General features: G+C 44.6%; 1 protein-coding gene across 2 annotated transcripts in view; it reads left to right on the plus strand.

Moving 5' to 3' along the window:
• Positions 1 to 341: 341 nt before the first annotated feature.
• LOC119187445 (S-adenosylmethionine synthase) overlaps positions 342 to 23,055 on the plus strand; it is a 40,302-nt gene continuing 17,588 nt past the window's right edge. Inside the window, exons 1-8 of one of the 2 annotated variants that reach the window (XM_037435556.2) lie at positions 342 to 556; positions 2,204 to 2,281; positions 2,416 to 2,538; positions 2,802 to 2,914; positions 11,642 to 11,785; positions 13,006 to 13,224; positions 15,905 to 16,087; positions 17,656 to 17,789. In XM_037435556.2, coding sequence (XP_037291453.1) covers positions 415 to 556; positions 2,204 to 2,281; positions 2,416 to 2,538; positions 2,802 to 2,914; positions 11,642 to 11,785; positions 13,006 to 13,224; positions 15,905 to 16,087; positions 17,656 to 17,789 — 1,136 coding nt within the window. In that variant the 5' untranslated portion in view covers positions 342 to 414. Of the gene's footprint in view, positions 557 to 1,355; positions 1,495 to 2,203; positions 2,282 to 2,415; positions 2,539 to 2,801; positions 2,915 to 11,641; positions 11,786 to 13,005; positions 13,225 to 15,904; positions 16,088 to 17,655; positions 17,790 to 23,055 lie in introns of those variants that run through there. The other variant, XM_075878725.1, reaches the window with a different exon arrangement.

Genomic DNA, 23,055 nt, shown 5'->3' on the forward strand with positions numbered 1-23,055 from the left:
CTGTAGAAGGCTCCATAACAACGTATGTTTGAACCCCCCACCAGCCCCCCGTTCGTGTTGATGATCGTTCCCCACCAATCGAACTACACTCCCGATTCGCCCAGAGAATTTGTATCAATACCCAAAGCATTGTCTTCCACGCAAAAGTACAAGTGTTCCAAGCGCGGGAACCCTCGTACACTTCTAACATCAAGCGGATAGTTTTGTATGACGTCAATTTGTCTTTCGAACGATCCCATTGCAGGAAGTCTCCATCCGGCAGCTGTTGAACACGGCGCCTTTTCCACGAAGGCGGAGCTTGATCATGTGGTCTGAAGCGTCAGTATATAAAACCAAGCGCAGCCCTCCCGTCGGTCTCTATTCGTAACGCAGAACGTGGGAGCGCGCTCTGAAGATTTCGATTGTATTATAATCATGGCATTGAACAATAATATTGGGAACCACGTTATAACAAACGGAGAAGCGTTGCACGACGTACACGATAATGAGGAACTTGACGATGATTCGCTTGAAACATTTCTCTTCAGTTCAGAATCCGTCGGCGAGGGACACACCGGTGAGTGATTCATACAATCTTCGTTTCTTCCCGTCCTCCATTTTAATATTTAGTTGGATGCTGTTCCTAATGCGTTTCGTGACCGTTCTGCAGCACTTAAATATTTTCCCGCGCTAACAGCGGGCCACAGCGCCGAGGAACTTTCCCACAGTCGAAATAAACGTGCCTCGCTCGCATTCAGCTTTTAGGAGCACTGATTCAGTTTCAGGTCCACAAACATTGTTGCAAGCGACCCGTATTTTGCGTCTTCGAGTAGCTGCGCCCGTGGCGTCGGCGCGGGCATCGAGTCGTGTACATAATGACCTGCACAACAGCTATGGGTCGCGGGTTATTGTGTGAACACGCTTCTGTGTTAGGGTTAGCTGGCTTAATGAAGGGGCACACATGCTGAATTTCTCGGCGTGATCGCCACAACTGCGGAGCACCGCCGTAATATGTGACGCATGCCGGATCCCAAGAGCGGCATCCAAGGAGCAGTGTCAGTGGAGCTGATGCACCGTTCAGTCTGAACACCGCCGAAACTTCTTATCACCCAATTACGAATCACGTGGTACTCTTACGCGGTACCAATCACGTGGTACTTTCACGCGAATTCAGCCTGTGTCATCACCCACGCGCGATTCTCCACGATGCTCGGATTCGTTACCTCAATACGTTGTCGATGCTCTCGCTGCTCGCATGTCATCTCATCGGTAAAGATCAGGCTCATCGCTAATTTCTGCGGTGTAGGGGTGCATTCTGTGATAATGTATTGGATGGTGCCTGCTACAGAATACTGGAGTGACATGTGGAGCATTTGTGGGAGCTACTTAATTTGCGTAATGAAACCTGCATATTTTTTATATTTCGCTTATTCGTCATACGTTGCCTAGATGACTGTTTAAAGTGGATTTTTATTTTTCGGGGCTTTTATCGCTCGCTTTGAGTACGCAGTTGAGGTAAGTATTCATGATACTCGTGATATTCTTGATATTCATGGATTTTGGCGGGCGCACGCTTTGCTTCTTCCTTTTCCTATTTTTTTTCCTCCCTTCGCCTTACTTTGCACTGTGTTGCTCGTACCATATGTATTCAGTGAACAGGTAATTAAAGCTATTGATTTGCCTTTCTGCTGTGCTCGTTGAGCAAGCCTATAGAGGTTGGCTACACTAGATTAGTCCTTGAGTTTTGTACCAGCATCTCGTTATGCAGGCAAGGGTAGTAGCGTTTTTAATTGGCATAGTTTACAGAAAATTGATTTGACAGGACTGTGCAATAACCAGCAGGTGTTGCTATTTAGGTGTTGGTAGTGGTAGCAGGTGTTGCTATTTGAAGACCGCATGGCAAAGGAAAGTTTGTATGCAAGGGGAAAATTGTCATACACTCGTTAATAGCTCAAACAACTTACTAAGGACACCCACATTTTTTGGAAAGAAGGCTTTGCCAAATGAGTTGCCTTAACAACAGAACGTTGGCTTAAAAAATAGAAAATTACTTCATGTGTATTTCAGCATGTTGTGGTACATGGGCATATTTAAGCAGAACGCCTCGTGTCACTATTACTTTATTAAAAAAAGATGTTGATAGTTTTGTCAGGCTATAGATCGTGGTAATGAATTTTTTTTTCTTCCTGTGGATTTAATTTAAAAGTGGCAACTTTCCTTGCAGATAAAATGTGCGACCAGATAAGCGATGCCATACTTGATGCCCACCTGAGACAAGACCCAAATGCCAAGGTAGCATGTGGTAAGTTTTCTTTTTATGTGGGCACTGTTGCTAATTTTACAGTTTCCACCCATGAAAGTAGTTACTCATTAGACTCTTGGTATTGATCCTCAAATTTCTATGCAGTGTTGTTGATTGTGGTCTCTCCACTCCAGAAACGGCGACTAAAACTGGAATGATTATGGTGTTTGGTGAAATCACATCTGATGCAGTCGTTGACTACCAGCGCATTGTGAGGGAAACCGTAAAGAAAATAGGCTATGACTGCAGCACCAAAGGTAATGCATATTGGGTTTGTTTACCTTCTTTAAACCAATGCTGTATTGCCTAAAGTATTGTCTATCACCATTGCTAGATCTTCATGGCTTGTACAAGTACTGTGGTATTCCTTTTCTTTTGCTTCTCTGTTCAGTCTGGATGCACTTGTAGTAAAGAAATAGTTATGCCAGAACCATCCTTAGGCATTTTTGGAGAAAAATAGTCACGCAAATTGTTTTTGTCGATATTGCAGCTGCTTGATTTTTGTCTTTTTTTTGGGCAGGCTTTGACTACAGAACATGCAATGTGTTGGTAGCTATTGAGCAACAAAGTCCTGAAATAGCAGCTGGTGTTCATCAGCAGAGAAAGGAGGAAGACATTGGTGCCGGAGATCAGGTGAGACACTCAGTATTTCGGAGAACAACGATTGACTTCTGAAGAAGTTTTGCTCCTTATCATTGTTAAAGCCAGTTTATTGCAAAGCATGATTATTAGGCCAGTGAAGCAGAATAGTGGGGCTTGAACACGTCATAGACTCCTTCAAAGTCTATGACGTCATAATGTTTGGTGCGGGAATCTAAAGGTGGCGTCTCCACTCGCATTTTCTTATGTGTTTAATCGCTCACTAAGCGTCATGTCGCAGCAAAAGCAGTGTTTTCAGATTGTGAAATTGTACTTTACTAATACGTGACAAATCGTTTTGCTCTGTAGTGTGCCTTTCATATGCTAAAATCTAAGCTAGTTCAACTGTCTCTGAAGAGAACTAGTTTGTAATGGGTAGTGAGGCCGTGGAAGTTGTAAAAGAATGTGCCTGTTAAGACATGTAGTGAAGCCTCAAGTAAATAGTAGTATGCAGTGGAGTGCATTTTGTAAGGACTGTCAAATCATAAATTCTATTTTGTCAGTATCCCTGAAGAGAAAAGTATATAATAGCTGCATCCCACTGGTACTTGCCTGTGGTACTGATATTTACAACAGGCTTACGTAAAGGGCTCGGCCGCAGTTGAGGCTGGCACAGTGAACCATGAAAGGAAAAAAATAATACGTGTAACTAACAGAGTGAGCCAGGAAACAAATGAGTGTTGGAAATTTTAGTTGAAATCACGAAGAATTGGGCTAGGATAGGCCATGTCCTAAGAAGGCAAGATAAGATTATCAGACTAGATTACAAAAGAAGGCAGAAAGTGTAGTGGGCAGATGACATTAGTGCTATAATGCCCACTGTATGGTGTTTGATACATTGATTATAATACCTCAATGAAGCTACTATAGGTGGCGCGGTAAGCAGCTATTGCAGATTTCACGTGCTATGAAGAAGGTACAGTTACTTGCATATTGCCACCTGGTGTTCTGTGCCAGTGAACGAAGAAGTCGAAGACGAGCAAGTCGCACCAGTCGGAGACGTTTTTCTTTGTGTCTGACATTTTGACAGTCGCGTCTCCTTGTACGTTTGTTCAAGCCCCTAGCGCATGACAACTGGTGCAAGTGCTGGGTAACTCTATGCACCGAACCCCTCCCAGTACAAGAAGCTCCAGAACAGGCGTAACCGGTAATTACGCCTGTTCATCGTGCCAGCCGAAGGATCTGTCGACTGGACCCTAAATTCGAACTTTTCCCAGAGAAGATGACTGTTTCAACTATCCCAGGCAGTGCCGTCCCATGCGGCTCCAACCCAGCTGCTATGGAAGGCTTAACGCCCATGCACTATACGCTGTTCAAACCATGAATGCCGAATCTCTTTCAGGATGCTGCCCATGAGAATGTTTAGGATTTGCTAGTCCACTATGACTTCATTGCTGCTCATAACATGTAGGATGACGCAGACAAACTTGTTTGAATTACGGGGCACATGTCTGGTAGGAAAACCGGGCCGGTTTTCCACGTTGTGAAAGGATCTCTCCGGCTGGAGTGGGTTGCTCATCTTCACTGGCACAGAACTGGTTCACTGTTTAATGGCACAGAACACCTGGTGGCAATATTATATATAATTAATTATTTTAAATTATTACTAATAAGCTCTGCCTCAAACAAAATTTTAATGTTTCTTCTAAAATGAAGTGCCCAAGAAGGATAAAAACAGTAGGCCTTTTCTCGCAATTTTTCTGAAGACATAACTTATCGTGGGCATTGCAGGGTTAAAAAACTTTCGAGGATAACGTGGCCGCAGGTTGCACGGACTTAGATTAATTACTTGAAAGTGTAGGAGAGGCCTTTGCCCTGTGATACCCCGCAGGGGCGTCTGTGCAAGCAGGCGTTTGATGTGTAGCGACACCACGGACCTGAGCTAACGGGGGGGGGGGGGTCTGCTCCCTCTCACGCCTAGCCGTGCGTGGCTTTGCAGTGTTTGGGGAAAAGGGGATCCTGGGGGTTGAGCTGACGCTGGGTGATCGGACCTTTAAGGCCCCCGGTAGAGGCAACGAACCCCTTTGGCCCCGGCTTCACGTAGACGGTACCCCTTGGCTGACCCACCCAGGGGAAATCTGCAGTGGCCTTTTCCTATCTCTCTCCCCTAATCTTCATCTTTCTCTCATTTTTTATCTATCCTGTCTTCTACTCTCTTCTGTTTACTTCCAAACTTCCTGGCGGCTAGGGTTAACCCTGTGCAAATAGCCTACCTTGGTCTAGGTGCATTGGGTTATAGTAGCGTTGTACGTCTGGCGTCTGCAGGTTTTAGCATCCGCAAACTTGTAGCGTCCCCTCGTTATGCTCCGTGGAGGGTGGCTGCCAACGCTTCTGAAGAAAATTAAACCGGCATGCATAGAGCTTTTTCCTTATTAAGTGATCGTGCCGCCTTAAAGCGCAAACGCACCGAAGACTTGGGCTTTTTCAACCGATCAAATAAAAACTTCCCTCATTTTCATGTTATACATAGTGAGATAAGTGGCAAGCAAGCCAGAACTGTATCCCCCTTTGTAGTAGCCAGGTGTTTTACAGAAACTCTTGGGGCCGTGTACAAAGTTAGCAAAATGGCCAGCGGATACCTCCTCCTTGAAGGTCGAGAAAAATAACAGTTTGATAAGCTACAGAATCTTTCAGCTTTGGTGACACTCCGGTCACTGTAACACCACACAGATCTATGAACACAACCCGTGGAGTGGTATCTGACACTGATTTCCTTGGCCTGACCGAAGCAGAACTTCTGGAGGGTTGGTAGAGTCAGAATGTGACCAATGTACAGAGGATTATCATCAGAAGAGACAACAAGCAAACACCAACAAAACACCTTGTACTCACATTCGCTTCCAGTGATCTGCCAGAAACTATTCAAACTGGGTACACGAAGACGTCAATCAGACCACACATAACTAACCCACGTCGTTGTTTTAAATGCCAGAGGTATGGCCACGGCTCGCAAAGCTGTCATGGTCACCAAACTTGTGCACAGTGTGGATTGTCAGGCCACAATTCTGACAACTGCGAAGAACCATCACACTGTGTGAACTGTGGTGGAAATCATGCCGCATACTCACGGTCTTGTTCATTTTGGAAAAAAGAAATCTTCACATTGAAAATTAAAGAAAATATCACATTCAAAGAAGCAAGACGAAGAGTGTCGCCATTTTACGGCGCTACATGTGCTGATGCCGCGCGTCAGGGGGCAACGCCGCACTAGCCCTCGCCACTCCTTCGGCCAGCGCAGAGCGAGCCGTCGGCTGTGGCGCCGGCCCCCAAGGCGGCAGTAGTTCAGTCTACTCCGCCTCCTAGCGAATCGAGGCCGGGGACTCCAGGGTCCTCTGGTCTCAAGGCCTCACCTCACCAGCTCGAACCACCAGCTCGCATGTGTGGGCATCGAGTGCCTCTGAGGAGGCAATGGATACAACGGTACCCGTGGTGCCGAAAGAACGGCGTGGCTCCTTGGAGTGCGCCAATAAAAAAATCAATAACGGGGCCAGACGACCGTCCTGCCACCTGAATTAACAAGTTCACTCCAACACAGGATACTCTCTGTACACACAGCAGCATCTTTTTTTTTAATATGCAGACAAATATTTCAGTGGAACATCCGAGGCCTTCTTCGAAACCTCGATGACTTACAAGAACTCCTCCATGAACACAATCCTAGAGTGCTGTGTGTACAAGAGACACACTTAAAACGAACAAACAAAAACTTTTTACGTAACTACGTAATCTTCCGAAAGGATAGGGATGATGCCATGCCACCATCTGGTGGTGTAGTGGTTATAGTTAGTCAAGGTATACTATGTACACATTTACCCCTTCAAACTTCCCTCAAGGCGGTGGCTGTCCGAGCAGTTATTCTAAACAAACTCATCACCGTCTGCTCTTTGTACATACCTCCGCACCACCGTCTTGAAAAGCTTAAATTCCAGTCTTTAATAGACGAACTACCTGAACCTTATCTGGTCCTTGGGGACCTGAACGCACATAACGGTCTGTGGGGTGACTCGCTGTGATGCACGAGGTCGTCTCATTGAACACTTCCTCATTTCATCAGGTGCTTGTCTGTAGAATAGGAAAGAGGCAACTTATTATAACCTTGCCAACAAAACTTATTATAACCTTACCATTACTTCAGTGGAAAGTCATAAATAATCCATACGGAAGTGACCATTTTCCTTTAGTTTTGAGTACACCAACATTATATGAATGTCCTCCACATGTTCCCAAATGATTAATAAACAAAGCCGACTGGGAACAGTTTCAAAAGATTACTCACTTAAGTTAGACTGACATATGCGGATTAGGCATAGATGAAGCTGTGCAGTACTTCATGGCTTTTCTTACTGACGCAGCAGCCAAGTGCATCCCACAAACATCTGGACTGCCGGGCAAGCGACGCGTCCCATGGTGGAACACTGAGTATTGTAATGCGCGAAAGGAACAGAACAGGGCATGGAGGTTGCTGCGGAACTTGCCGACAGGAGAAAACCTTGAGAGCTTTAAGAAAATAAAATCTCGAGGCAGGAGAATGCGTCGGCAGGCCAGAAGAGAAAGCTGGCACAAGTTTTTATCAGGGATAGATTCTTATACACAAGAGACTAAAGTCTGGAACATAATTGGTAGGGTAGCAGGAAGACAAGTACACTCACTCCCACTCGTAAACACAAAGGGTGATAGCCTGGAAGATCAGGCGAACTTCCTCGGTACATACTACGAGCAGGTGTCTAGCTCGTCACACTATACTGAAGCTTTCCAAAGATACAAAGCAAGGATAGAAAAGCAGAAACTTGAATACAAGTGCACAAATTACTAGGCATACAATCAACCTTTCCACTCAGCTGAGCTACTAACATCACTAAACTCCTGCAGCAATTCTGCCCCAGGCTACGGCGGTGTCAAGTATGAAATGTTGAAAAACCTGCCGCTCAAAACGTGAAAAGCTTTACTTTCCCTATACAATGCTATCTGGCTTTCTGGCACCATCCCTTCTTCCTGGAAAGAGGCTATTGTTATCCCTATTTTGAAACAGGGCAAGGACCCTGCCTCAGTTGCGTGTTATAGGCCCATTGCACTTACAAGCTGCCTTTGAGAACTTTTTGAAAAGATGATAAACCGCCGGCTTTTACATTTCCTCGAAACACACAATCTGCTCGAGAGATTCCAGTGCGAGTTTCGAGAGGGTAGATCCACCACCAACCATCTGGTGCGCATTGAGGCAGAGATCTGAGACGCTTTTGTCCACAAACAATACTTCCTCTCTGTGTTTCTCGATATCGAGAAGGCATACGACACACCATGGCGTCTTGGCATATTAAGAGACCTGTCTCACTTGGGTGTGCGTGCGCAGTAGAATGCTTTCCATAATCGAGAGTTACTTGTCCAATCGGACATTCTGTTTTCGTGTGGGCAGTATTCTCTCCCAAACATTTATTTATTTATTTGTCCAAGAAACGGGAGTACCGCAAGGTGGTGTACTTTGTTGTACACTTTTTATTATCAAAATGAATTCCTTGCACCTGTCCATCCGCCGCAACATGTTCTACTGTACATATGTCGATGACGTCCAGCTTGGCTTCAAGTCATGCAACCTGGCAATGTCTGAGCGGCAGGTTCAGTTAGGCTTAAACAAGGTCTCCAAACGGGCAGCGTAAAAGATTCCGACTGAACCCACAAAAAAAGCACGTGTGTCTTGTTCTCCTGAAAGAGAGGCATGCACTCAAAACCAGACATTGAACTGAACGGTCAATGTCTGTCTGTTAATGCGGGGCATAATCTTGGACAACAAGTTAACCTTCGTACCGCACTTCAAGTATTTAAAAACAAAATGTTTAAAAGCCATGAAGGTTCTAAAAGTTCTCACGTACTACGTGGGGTAGGGACAGGCAATGTCTCATGAACCTGTATAGAAGCCTCATTCGCACTCGCTTAGATTATGGGGCTGTTTATCAGTGCTTTGAAGATGCTGGACCCCGTACACCATTTGGGCATCCGCCTTTCTACAGGTGCTTTTCGCACCAGCGCTATAGAAAGCCTTTACGTGGAGTCAAATGAGTGGTCGCTTCATCTGCATAGAACTTGCATGTCCTTTGTATATTTCCTTAGTGTGAAAGCAGACAAGAAGCACTCCTCATACTCCACTATTAATGATTTTTCGAGCTCCATACTGTTTCAGAACAGGCCTTCGATGAGGCCGCCCTACTCGATTCGCTTCACGGGTCTGTCTGAGAAAACTGGTGTCTCACTGGAACACAGTTTATTGGCTCCTGTAGCGTACCCGCCACCTTGGCAGTGGCAGACTATAGAATGCGATGTGTCTTTCCGAGAAATTACAAAACACGCGCCCATTGCCCATATCCGAACATACTTCCTGCAACTTCAACACAAATACACACGTCCTGAGTTCTTTACAGATGCCTTCAAGTCTATCTCCTCTGTGTCCTACTCTGCTGTCGGCCCATCCTTTTCGAATGCTGGCCCTCTGCATCCAGATACGAGTATCTTCACAGGGGGAGCTTATGCAATACTTGTGGCCACTAAGCACATCATACAACTACAACTACAAAAAGCAGTAATTTATACAGACTCTTTGTGTGGTAACGGCTCTGCACACTCTTATAAAACAAAAAAACCCTGTCCTCATCTCACTTTACTCCATTTCATGCACACTCTACACACTCAAACAACATGTTGTAGTGTGCTAAGTGCCAGGGCACCGTAAGATCCAAGGCAACGTGATGGCGGATCAACTTGCTGCATCCGTCTACGAAAACACTGCCACTACACCCATATCAATCCCGGCCCTTGATCTTAAGCTGTCTCTCAAACGAAAGCTCAGGGACTACTGGCAGAGCAAGTGGGATAGACACACATAAAACAAACTACACATTATTAAGCCACACGTTGGCCATTGGTCACCAGTATCAAAATCACGTCTAACAGAGGTAACACTAACAAGACTCAGGATTGGACACATATACACGACACACACGCATCTTTTGTCCGGTGGTGATCCACCATTGTGTGACAGATGTGGTGAAGCACTAACAGTTTTTCACATTTTAATCCAGTGCAAACAATTAGACACTCTAAGAAAACAACACTTCCCATTACCCTACCGACAACATATACCTTTACACCCTGCAATGTTCGTCGGTAGGGAACCACTGTTCACTCATAAATTGGTGCTATCTTTTTTAAGAGATGTTCGCTTTTACCATGTCATGTACCCAGGCATTGCGTAGCATGACCTCTCAAGAGAGGTTGCTGCTGCAGTGACTACATTGAAAAGCACTTGCCTCGCAGCCCTTGGACACAAGGGCGCTGATGAGGCACTTGTGCTAGTGCCAAATATTTTTGCACATGTTTTTATTATCAAAACCTTTTGTCACCGATTTTTACTATTGCATATTATGCCACTGTCATGATTTTACCGTATTTACTCGCATATTCCTCACACTTTTTTACCAGAAAATCGATGCAAAGTTGGGGGGTGCGAGAATTACGCGGGGAAAACTTTCCACGAAAATGCAGAGAGCGAAAAAGAAAATGAAGTGGCCGCAAATCGGGATTCTCACTCCAGCAACTTACAGCAAGCTTTAAGAAATACTAATTAGAACTTACCTCAACAATAAAAGCAGAGGTTCAACACAAGGCAAAATTTATTTGAGACACAAAAAGTGGAAGCCAATAGTCGAGAATTAAAATACCATACGCGAAGCTTGTGGACGTTGCGGGCGTAGCGGTAGCGGTCGGCGCTCAACAGGAGCCCTCAAAAGGTAACCGTAGGACGTCAGTATTGGGCTGACGGCTATTTAACAGAATCGTCCGCAGTTTCCTGCTGAAGAAATAAAGTTTACCATCAATCCCGGTTTTATGCACACGGCAGGCCCAACGCGTCTTGGTGGCTTTCAGCTGCCGTCACCAGTAGCGAACACAAAACTCGTAGGCTCCGAAGGGCCTACCGGCGGCCCGGTTGCCGTTGTTTAGTGCATGATCTATCACTTGCAACTTGAAGCAGCCGTGTGGCTTCAGTATCGCCCCATAACGTGCCAAGATTACCGACACAACATACAAAACATGCCGCAAAGCGCACTGGCCACTTCGGCTTGGCTTGGATTGTATTGAATCTCCGTGCAATAGTACGCTTGATGCTTAAAAGATGGCGACAGATGGTGCGTGCTATCATCATCAATAGCTGGAATGAGCAGACGACATTATTGTGGCAGTTTTCGGGGGTGCGATAATTACTCGAGGAAAAAAAAATCTTATTTTTGGGGGGGGGGGGGGGGGGGGGGCAATGTGGGCGGTGCGAGAATTATGCGAGTGCGAGGATTACGCGAGTAAATACGGTGATACTTATGTTTTTACCCGCATTATAGCGAGGAATTTTAAGGCCCCTATACAGCCACGCAACATATCATTGTCCACATCTCTAGTCTTTGAAATGGCACTCTTTGGCCATCAATTGGACCTTGCGCCATAAAGTGCCACACATCATCATCATCATTTGCCCTGTGATAGGTGTAGTCGGGATTGTGACAATGGTGATGCATATGTTATTCATTCAGATGTGGGCCAGTTGTACAAACTTGTGCCATTAGATGGGTGCACATTGAAGAGCCCCAAGTGCATTAGATTTATCTGGAGCTTTTCACTGTGAAGCCTTCTAATCATTTTGTTGTTGTAGACTAAACTTCATGATTTAATATACCTTCCTTGCAGGGTCTCATGTTTGGCTATGCCACAGATGAGACAGAAGAATGCATGCCACTGACTGTGGTGCTTGCACACAAGTTGAACAAGCGGCTGGCCGAACTTCGCCGAGATGGCACCTTTTCTTGGGCAGGACCCGACTCCAAAACACAAGTGAGTGTAGCCGGATTGCATGTTTTCCAGAACTTTATGGAGTGTAGAATATTAGATTGTAGCTGGCTTCAGAGTCCCTTCTCTTGAGCTGCTGCTATAGCACAGTATCATTTTGAAGTGGGATACATATTGGTGAATTGTTTTTCACATATGGGAAAGGTTGCTGTGGAGGAGCACAGGCTTGGCAAGTTAAAGGAGCACTGGCATCAAATTTCAAGATCGAGATGTGCCCATCATTTAATCACTTGCTATGCATAGGTCCTCTTGGCGAAATTTGAATAGTGTCCGTCTCGTCAAATTTCTTTTGTTTCAACGTCAAACAGCTTAGAAAAGCTAAGGAGAAAAAAACGAAAAATTGACTGCCCTGCAAAATCGGCACTAGTGCTACGTCTTCGGTGTGATAAATTCCACAAATACCATCCTGAGTGACGCGCTAGTAACGATGACGTCGACGATCTCGGAGTGTTTGCAGCCGATTCCCAGCCATGCTACCACTAGTAGCTCTCCTTGCTGTGTTGAAGCGTGCGTGGGATTCATCGTGTCGCGTTGACTGAATTGCGTTGTGCTCCACTATGTGAGAGTACGATCATTCAGAGCGACAATGCGTGCCAGAATGACGGGGAACTGCTGCGTAGTGAGAACCTGCACGTCGAGGCACGGAAAAAGCGGAAAGTGCGTGGCGTTTCATGCCTTTCCAAGCCACGAACCTTATTGCAGCCAATTGATTAACTTCGTACGTGCCGTTGGATGGAGGGACTGGACGCCTGTCAACGACAGCCGCATTTGCTCCCTTCACTTTGCGACGAGCTGCTACAGTGCTCCTTTAATGTGAATTGAACAGCCAGTAGTTACACAAAGGAGGTTCTCTGGTAGCGAACCTCCTCTTGTGAAATGAATATAGTTTTGAAAAAAGTACATTGCCATAACTTTTTTTTTCCATTTAGTGTCTCAGTGCCATTACTTGTAAGAGTTGATTCTGCAAAAGGTTTTGGTCTAAGCTGGAAAAGGCCTGCCAGAAGCAATGCAGTGCCACATGTAGTGCTGTGGCATATGCTAGTCCCACAAGCATCTGGCAGGTTCAGGTGTAGGTCAAATAACAAATGTCGATCAGTTTCAAGTTTTGGCCAATTTTTTTTAATTTAGTGTTCTGCTTTGTGCACCAGTGTGCAGTAATTATCACGATTGTCCTCAAGCCATGTTTTCCCATTTTCACTTTGCAGGTGACTTGCGAGTACTATTTCAACCATGGCAGGGCAGTGCCCATAAGAGTCCACACAGTCGTGGTGTCGACGCAGCATTCCGAAGACATTTCACTAGATGAGCTTCGTAAGCAAGTAATGGAGCATGTCATTGCGGATGTGATCCCCTCAAGATATCTGGACAGTCGCACTGTTTATCATATCAACCCCTGTGGGAAATTTGTGCAGGCTGGTCCAATGGTGAGCTTCATTAATTAGGCTCAACATTCTTTTCGGCACTTGTGAAACTAGCATTGGCAATTCAGATGTGCAGTGTCATTTGTAGGATTAACAACACTTGCCTGGCACTTGTCTGACGTTGCAGTAAATACTACAAATGACACAGTGCATTTTAGGTAATCGTATACATCATGTTTCGTAACTGGTGCTCTCTTTTTGCCAGTTTGTGTGAGGCACTTCCTAAATAATAGCCTTTTCATTGTGGCACCAATAAATTTTCAAACTTGGCAGTTCTTTCACTAGGGATATTTATTCTAGCTTAGGCTGACACCATTATATTAAAGGTGTGTACACAAGCAGGGGTGCAGGGGGTTTGGGCATGCCCATTGTCAGCTACAATAGACAATCTCTCACAGTTCACTTGGTGAACTCTCACTTGAGCGAACTTCAAGGTACCCAAAGAAATAGTTCACTTAACTGCAATTTCATGAAGCTGAATATTCATTAGAATACACACCATTGGACACAGCAGATGTGAAATCAAAAGTGTGAAATGCAATTATGAAAAGAATCCTGTAGATTTCATTTGGACTGGTGTCCTTGGGTCACAGAAAGAGAGGAAGCTGTCGGGAGAGTAAGTTTCTGTGCAGTGCCTCTGGCACAGCTTGTTGCTTTGATGTGAAGTTTCTGAACTTTTCAAATACTATGGCTCTGCTAGTGATACAGGATATCAACTTGCCTCGGCTATTACAATTCCTTCGTCGCACCCTTCATTTGATTTCAGATTAACACTGGTAACAATTTCTAAATCCCGATGGTTCTGCACGGTACTGAAGCACACGTGGCTCGTTTTCATTTTCCAGCCGCTTTGCCTCAGTGGCGCTGCATGCTCAAACGATCTTGTACCGTTGCCAATGGATGGACGATTCAGGGGTGGCTCGCATTGGCTAGGCCAGTGCAGCAGAGTGCTAAACTTAATGGATTTTAGAAGTGACCCCGGGTCTACAGATAGTTTATTGTACAGAAATATTCACTGTTCATAAATACGTTTAACTGAAAGATTTTTGCACATAATGCATAGAAAAGCCACTGGGGAAAAGCCAAAAGTTTATCTCGAAATGTTCATTGGACAGACTTTTTGTACAAGTGATAATTCGCTGTGCCACCCATTTGTGGCGTCATGTTCCTTTATTGATTTAGCTTTGTATGCAATTAATTCTAGTACAACACTCATTCAGGTTTAATTGACTTAATTATATAGCCAGCACTCTTTTAAAACATACTTTTGTTTTACAGACATCTCAAATTCGAAAGCTGCCCTCTTCGATTATCACATGGCAGAGTTTCGGGAGCTGACCGGCGCGAAGTGTGATAACAGTTTGTCTGCAGTTTGTGTAAAGAAGCTCATCACAATCAAGCATTTAGATCCGGATAAGGCCCTATCCAGATATATATGTTTGGTTGTGAAAAAAAAAAAAAGCCCTAGAATTGAATAGGCTGGTGACATTATTGGTGTTCGGCCTATTGGTTGTGCTGCCAGCCAGGCTAGTGTATTACAGGCAGCCTAATTCATCCTATTTGTGCGCGAGCCGCATCACCTTTGCATGGTGCCCTGTGAACTGTGTACAATGAATAGTAAGTTGGTTTGCCTTTACATGAACGTTCCTTAAAAGTGTGGTCGTCAGCCAACTGGCCAATAGCGATATCTGTCAAGCAGAGGTCAGGTTCACTGTTAGTTGGTCGATGCCACTTATGAAATACATTCAATAATGACCTCTCTTATTGCATGGTACATGTACACCACATTGGCCTAGCTCTACTGCATATTTTGCAAAGCTGTTAAAGCACTCCATTTGAGCATACCGTGGGGCCCTTGCAGCTATAGTAGGACTTCATTCCTGTTGCCAATACTCTCCGACGGATCCTACTCTTCTTTTTAAAGAAAGGAACAGCAAACAGTATTCTTTAGTTGCAACTTATCGCCTGTTAAAGGTATGCTTTAACCACTTTAATCATCTCATGATGTTACTAATAGTGAGTAACTCGTGCAGCTAGAAAATTTTGAAAAGCTCTGGGCCAACCACGACAATACAGTATTTCTTTTACTTATCGTACGGTGAATTGGTACTGCTAAGATTCAAAATTGAGGCGTCATATCACCAGTCGCATTCATTTGTAAGCAGGTATGACCATGTTACAGTAGCACACGCACTTATCTCCCTCGAGCTTGCGTGAAGTGTGCTTCATCACCATGGTGGCCAACTTTGGATTTGGTTTTTTAAAGGCAAGAATCAATACTTACTCATATCTCCTTTTCTATTCTTGGCTCTCTATTCTGCGAATAGCTCAATCTACTTTCCATGGAGTAGTGCAGGCTCATGCCACCAGCTTCTCTAGGCAGTCTGTACCAGTTTTTTGGGCAAGTTCATCAGTGTGTGTATTCTAAATTTTATTATGGATTATGCTGGGATTATACACTGATGTTGCTTGTTTTGTTGCTTCTTTTTGCATTTCCCAACTTCAGGCAGTGCTATGTTCACATCCCTTATTGAATTCTTATAAATTATTAATTTCTTAGTCACTGTGTGCTTTATAAATCTGGTAACACTAGAAATCCACCACATTTTAGCATGAATTGTTTTTGCAACTGTTGAATGTTTATCTTGTGTGTACTCTTTTCTTTTTCCTTGTGGATTCACAGGGAGATGCTGGTCTAACTGGTCGTAAGATCATTGTGGACACCTACGGAGGCTGGGGTGCCCACGGTGGAGGTGCTTTCTCTGGAAAAGATCCTACAAAAGTGGACAGATCAGCTGCCTACGCTGCTCGATGGGTGGCTAAATCACTTGTCAAAGGTGGCATTTGCAAGCGATGCTTGGTGCAGGTGGGTTAGCATTCACCTTTTGTAGCCAAGAAACCTTGAGAGTTTTAGTAGTTTGCTCTTTGCTCGTACTAGCAGTGGTCTTTGATATGCTACCAAGCTTTCAAAATTAATGCACCTGAACCCATGTAAAGAATACAATTTTTTGTTATTAATCACTTTAGTTTACAAAAAATGTTGATTTCAAAGAATGTGAAAAAGTAGTGTGCCAAATTGGTATGTATTGTGAGAAATATGAGCCTGAACACGCGAGCACGTAGCAAATAGCTTCAAAACTGAGATTACGCGATACGTGGATGGTGCTGCCAAAACCGGAAGGGAGAGGAAGGCGCTCTTCCTCCGTGTGTTGGAACTTCGGCATGATCGTTGCTGTGAAACGGCAGCTCATCGCGTGCCAGTAATGATGACAAGAAAAAAAATGTAGCAAGAACATGTGGCACATGCGTATTGAATTCTCGGCGAAACACCACCTAGATGTAATTAAAGCATCACTTGTGCATCACTGCAGGCTAAATCACAGCCATAATCTTTGCATCTGCATAACCTGTTGGATCATTGGTTGTGGTTGTGTGTGTTAATTTTAGCGTATATTACTGCTAGCAGCCACTGACTTGCTATAAGCTGTGTTTTGCTGCAACGATTGTGTCAACAGCTAACAGAAGTGCGACATCCTTTCCACTTTGTTTCTGATAGCGGCCACTGCAAATCGGCCAATATAGGGTTTGAGGCTATTCGCCACGCATTCGCTTGTTCAAACTTGTATTGATTATGATCGTACTAGTATGAGGAACTAGCGCTGGAGTTGTGTGTAATGTGTACTTTAGCAGTTTTTCATGCATCTGGTAACATCAGCTTTGTGGGCATTCATTCATAACTTTATAAAACTATCAAGATGCCTTTCCTGCATTTGGGGATTACAGCAATGGAATTGGAATGGAATTGAAGAGTCTATTCTGCAACACTGGTGTGAAACACAACAGTGACAGCACTGGTGACAACACTGGTGTGAAGTTCAACAGTGACAGCAAAGGCAACACACCAACAAGATTGAAAAAAAAAAAAAAAGAGAGAGATGAGATAATAGTGAGGAAGAAAGAGAAACAGTGAAGGTTGCCCATCTTTGCACTTCCTTCATCCTTGGCACTCCTGGTGCAAAACTGCCTTACCCCTCCCCTCCCTCCTCCTTTTTTTCCCCTTCTTTGAATGCGGAGCTTGCGTCTACTGAGATCACAAGCACGCATGCAGATATGTAACTGCATTTTGCGGCGGCCGCAGTAGCTATAGCTCATGCTCGTATCAGTCAGTGAATGTGGACTTTAGATTTGAGGCATCATCTGTTGAGGGAAGAGGGAGACATTTCTGACTTTGAGAATGAATTGTAAAATTGTGGCTGCGTGCTGAGTGACAATGTTAAACTCGCGGGTTCTTGGGAGCCGCGATTACCGACTGCCAGTGTTTTTTGACCATGCTCAAGAAGTGTTGCCAAGTCTCTCAATTTACTGTCAAATTGCATATCTGAACTTCACTTCTGTTTTGTCTAAGCAGACCATTTCCACATTCTTTCTGTGCAGGTTTCTTATGCCATAGGTATTGCTGAACCACTTTCGATCACTGTGCTGCCGTATGGTACCTCCAAGTACTCCCAAAAGGAACTGTTGAACATTGTGAACAAGAATTTTGACTTGCGACCTGGTATTATTATTAGGTAAGTTACTGCAGTTGATTTCTGTCATCTGAACCACGGCAAGACTGGCAAAATGCATATACAGTATAACCTCATTACAACAGACCTCCGTAGTGAAGAGAATTTTAGTCTTTTGTAAAAAGAGTACCGTATTTATTCAAATATAGGTCGACCTGTTTTTTTTTTTTTTTTTTTTCGAAACTTTTTTTATAACCAGCTATCGACCTACAGTCGACTCCTCATAAACGGAGCTCGAAGAGGATCGAGAAAACTGTTTCATTTATCAGAAGTTTCATTTAAGCAAAGTACACTTACTTAGTGAATTAAGACCTTTTTTCAAATTGCACAAACCTCACCTTACTCATGAGGATGAATAGGAAAAAAAAAGGAGTGAAGAGTGGTTTGTTTGGCAAGCTTGAGTTGTTTTTTCACAAGGTACGCACCCATGCCTGACAAACTAGCTAGAAATTCTGGACAAGCCTCATGCTCAAAATAGTGCTGCAAAAGTTCAACAGCCTCGTCAGCTGATCGGTCCGGTGACACCACTGCACTGGCAGTATCATCACATTCATCGCTAAAAGGTTGATCCTTATCTTGCTTTTCGGCAATCATTTCCTCGACGGTCTCTTGATGGCAAGTACGAACGTTTTCATCTATTGATTCGTAGTCCTGCAGTGTGAAAGGGGCAGAGGGCACGACCTGACTGAATACTGTCTCAATGTCGGCATCAGCAGGGCTTTCTTCTTTATCAGGTACTGCTTTCTTGCACTTGAAAGCCAGCATGGTGAAAGCATCTGTGTATTGTTGCCTTCACTTGCTCCCAGGCACAAGCCGAAATGTTGATGGCTGCCAATAAATCTATGCTGCAGAATTTCCCGCTGCCTGCTCTAAGCAGCATTTGATGGAGCGATTGTCTGTGGTAATGAACTTTATTGTTCTGAATAACCCCTTCATCTATTGGCTGGATCACTGTCGTTGCATTGGCTGGCAAAAACTCCAGAGTGATGGCTTGGAGTCCTTGAACCTGACCGTGGGCTGGGCAATTATCTACGATGAAGACAACCTTCCTGTCTTGCCTCGTAAATCTTTCGTCTTCCTCCCAAAGCCAGTTTTCGAAAATGGTCGTGGTCATCCACGCTGTTCTGTTCCCATGGTACGCAACGGGAAGATGTCGAATGCCTTTGAAACAACATGGGTGTCCTAATTTTCCTATTACCAACACCTTCAATTGCTCATCTCCTGCCATGTTTTCACCCACCAGCACAGTAATGAGATCTTTACTGCGTTTACCTACAGGTTTCGCCTTTGAAGGTGAGAGTCTGATAGAAGCGCCTTATAAAAAAGACCCATCTCATCGACGGTGAAGACATCTTGTGGCTCAAAGCTCATCAAAATTTCCTTAAGCCACCCGTGTTTCCAGTCGGTGCAAATGTCCCTGTTGACTGCAGCACTCTCACCAGGGATTGCTTTCAAGACTAGGCCATGGCGTGTTTTGAAGCGGCTGAGCCATCCGTCGCTTAGGACAAAGTTCTTCACCCCCATTTGCATGGCGATCTCTCCAGCTTTCTGCTCGAGAATTGGTCCACTTAAGGGCAAATCGGACCTCCGTGCACGCTTGAACCATAAAAAAACAACTTTTTCTAGTTGTTCATAAAGCATCATCCGCATCTGTTGAGATGTAAAGGTCCCGTTCAACAGTGCCTTGAACAATTTCTCTGTCTTTCCAGATCCGCGACTGCGTCGATTTCGGGATGTATTTTTTTGCCACCTCCATCTTGGGCAGGTCGCTTCGATCGAGCTCCTGAAGAATTTGCAGCTGCTTTTTTTTAAGCGAGATTGCATGGTGCAGCCGCTTCCTTTCTATCCAGCTAAAATAACACCGTGATCCACCGCACTTAGCCGCACAAATAGGCCTAATGCACAATTGACTCTCTGACTGTGCTCCCACAGCCACAAGCGAGAATGGCTACTAGATTGGCTTGTCTCGATCTCGAAGTGTCGCCATGGTTGTGAGACTACCTTTGGCATGAGCGAGTCTATGCTTTGTTTAGAGTTTGTGCCGTTTAACCGTAGGTGACCAATAAGCACTGTTTCTATTAACCGATGACTTTTACTGCGCAACACTACATATGACAAAATCCAGCCATGTGAGCCCATTTAGTTCCGTTAATGAGGCATTTTCATTTAAGCGAGTTTCGTTTATTGGGAGTCCACTGTATATTCGTGACCAAAGAATCTTGATCTATATTCACTATCAAACCAACCAAAAGCACAGAGCTTATAGCGTTCAACTGCCGTGCCTGCTGTTCTTCAAGCGGTTCCTGCTGCATACGCATGTTATATACCATAAAATATGAAATAGACCTCCCTCCTCCTTTCCGACTACCTAAGTAATTGAGAAAAAAAGTTATTTAAGCAATAGAAGCAATAACTGCGTACTGCCCCCGTGAAATGCAGCCGCTCCACCGTGTTTGCAATGAAACCCACGATTTCCCTAGATATTGGCTGGGAAGTCTCTAGCTCACTAGCCGTGCTTCGGATACTGCCTTCCGGTGCGCATCCGCACTGGCACTGGCCTGAGGCCTCGCCTCGCGCTTTGTTCATTGTACAATTGACGTGACAGGGTGACGGTTCGCATTTGCTTTAGGCGCTGCGTCGTGCTCTCTACCGGGCTGCAGAAATTGGGCGCCTTCTTCTTCCTCTAACAACCACCACCACTTGGTTGTGCACGGTTACGACGATGTCACGTCGGCAGAGCTACACAGGTGACTTCAAGTGCTAAGTGATACTTCTTACAGAGGACTCGAGCAATTTTGCCATGCAGCACAAGTTCTGTGTAAACGAGACATTGATTAGGGGTTGGCGGAAGCATTGCTGATCTGAGCCAGCAAAACAAAGGAACGTTTTCTCAAAATTCAAAAACTGTCCACTGCTTCCTATTCTTTCCCAGCAGCGTCATGACGCGATTCTCACCCGTGCATAGCGAGGCCATGGTGAAAAGCGCGCTGAAACGCCTAAACCCCCTTTCGTGAACGAACCATACAGTTGCATTAACACATTAACACCAGCAGCTGACTGCCATCGAAAGTATCTACCAACGCCGAGATGAAAGCAGTGTATCGTGGAGCGGTGACTTTTGCCTTGTTCTATGCCATTCTTATCATCCATCACTCGTGGCTAGCTGATTTTGTTGATTTGATTAGTTACCATTTAGCCGCTCTGATTAATTACCACACTGGCCAAGCGCGAACATAATGATAAGCATCTGAATCGGAAAAGGCATCGTGCTGCGGTTGCACCGAGCAGGTGCGAAAAGGAAATCGTGAACTGAGCGACTGAGCTTCAGCTTCGGATTTTCTGCGGCTCTAAAGCAAGCCAGTGGCAAAACAAAAGCAGGGCAGTCTCATTGCCATCGCTATCGAGCAATGGTGGCGCCCATGCTTGCTGAACTGCGGTGGTTTCTGGTGGGGCCAACACGTGTTTTAGACTTCGTTGACGCATTTTCAGCCTCTGAAAATGCATTGAAATGTTAAAGATTCGGTTTACAGCATAGCAATAAGTATCTGAGCCTGGAATCGCATCGTAAAATTTCGTTGAAGCGGGACGATCAAAGAATTGATTGATTGATTGATTGATATGTGGGGTTTAACGTCCCAAAACCACCATATGATTATGAGAGACGTCGTAGTGGAGGGCTCCGGAAATTTCGACCACCTGGGGTTCTTTAACGTGCACCCAAATCTGAGCACACGGGCCTACAACATTTCCGCCTCCATCGGAAATGCAGCCACCGCAGCCGGGATTCGAACCCGCGACCTGCGGGTCAGCAGCCGAGTACCTTAGCCACTAGACCACCGCGGCGGGGCGGGACGATCAAAGAAAAAGTGTTCGTTGGGGCGACAATATTTATGCATATACCCCTATGGACTGCAGACGGGGAATCGTGAATTTTTCGTTGTAGCGGAAATTTCGTATAAGCAGTGCTCGTAGCGGAGTTCGGCTGTATAAGTAGGGGTCGACCTATATTCGTGCCCGACCCATTTGTAAAATTTCATTTCATACTATTTACACTACCTTACAAAGCCCTCGAAAGGCATTGTGTAAGGGGGTGGTACAGATTATACGTGAGAAATGTACAGTGGCCTCCCATTAAACTGAACTCGGTTAAACGGAAAAGACGCATAGACGAAACTATCCAGGCACATTTGGTTGGTCTCCTCTGTATTTATTGATAAAGAGTTTCGGGTAATCGGAACATTTTTTTTTTTTTTTTTCTGTTACGTCTGTTAAATGGAACTAAAAGGGGCAAAATTCATGAATGGCGGAAGTAGCCACGGAAGTCTAGCAACCATGAAACAAATGCCAAAGTTAGCCTAGCTGGGCCAAGCCAATCCAGCGATTGCACATGTTCGGGCGCGCTAAGCAGCAATCGACGTCTCGTCGTGAACTTGAGGACAGCCTTGAGGAACCTATAGCTGAAGTTCAAGATGAGGGCCTGTGCTCAAGTAGTGACGAGATGGTGTGGGATCCTGAGCTCATTTCAGTCGCTGACAGTGCAGCAAGAGATGCTGTCATCCTGTTGAAGCGCTACTTTGAACACCATGGTGGCACAGAGTTTCTGCCCAGCCTTTCAGCAATGCACTCCTACTATGTTGAGAAAGTGCTTGAACAAGGCTGAGCAAGTGGTCACCTCCTTTTTTCCAAGTCAGCAATGTTAGCAATATTTCTGTAATCAACTATAGTAGTGTTGTATACTTCAAAGTCTTTTTGTTCAGTCAGCGACAGTTGGTGCTTTTGAAATAAAGTGGCATTTTATTCTTTTTGTAAACTTTGCTTAAATGAAACTTCTCATAAATGGAACGAATTTTCTTGTCCCTACGAGTTTCGTTCAGGAGGAGTTCACTGTATATCTCTATACATACATAGGTAAATATTGATTAATCTAGAAAATACAATTCAACTAATGAACATATAAGTGCAATACATACTAGAAAAGTAAGTCGCAGTATGTGCAGGTGAAATACAAAAGATAAATTGACAGTAACTACAAACCAGCAATAGTGCAAAAAAAAAAACACTGACATTGAGTTTACTGCAAGTAAATGTACAGAAGGCAAAAACAAAAGCAGAACGGAGGACGAAAAAAAAAAAACCATCGACAACAGTCTTATAAGTTCAAGTGATTATGAAGATGCGATACAGTAGTTTTCCGTGCACACGTATTTTTTAAGAGTATGACAGAACTTTGTGTGCTCTTGCTCTGATGCAAGATAATATGGTAAATCGT

The sequence above is a fragment of the Rhipicephalus microplus genome, chromosome X, assembly GCF_043290135.1.
Source record: "Rhipicephalus microplus isolate Deutch F79 chromosome X, USDA_Rmic, whole genome shotgun sequence".
NCBI classification, from domain to species: domain Eukaryota; kingdom Metazoa; phylum Arthropoda; class Arachnida; order Ixodida; family Ixodidae; genus Rhipicephalus; species Rhipicephalus microplus.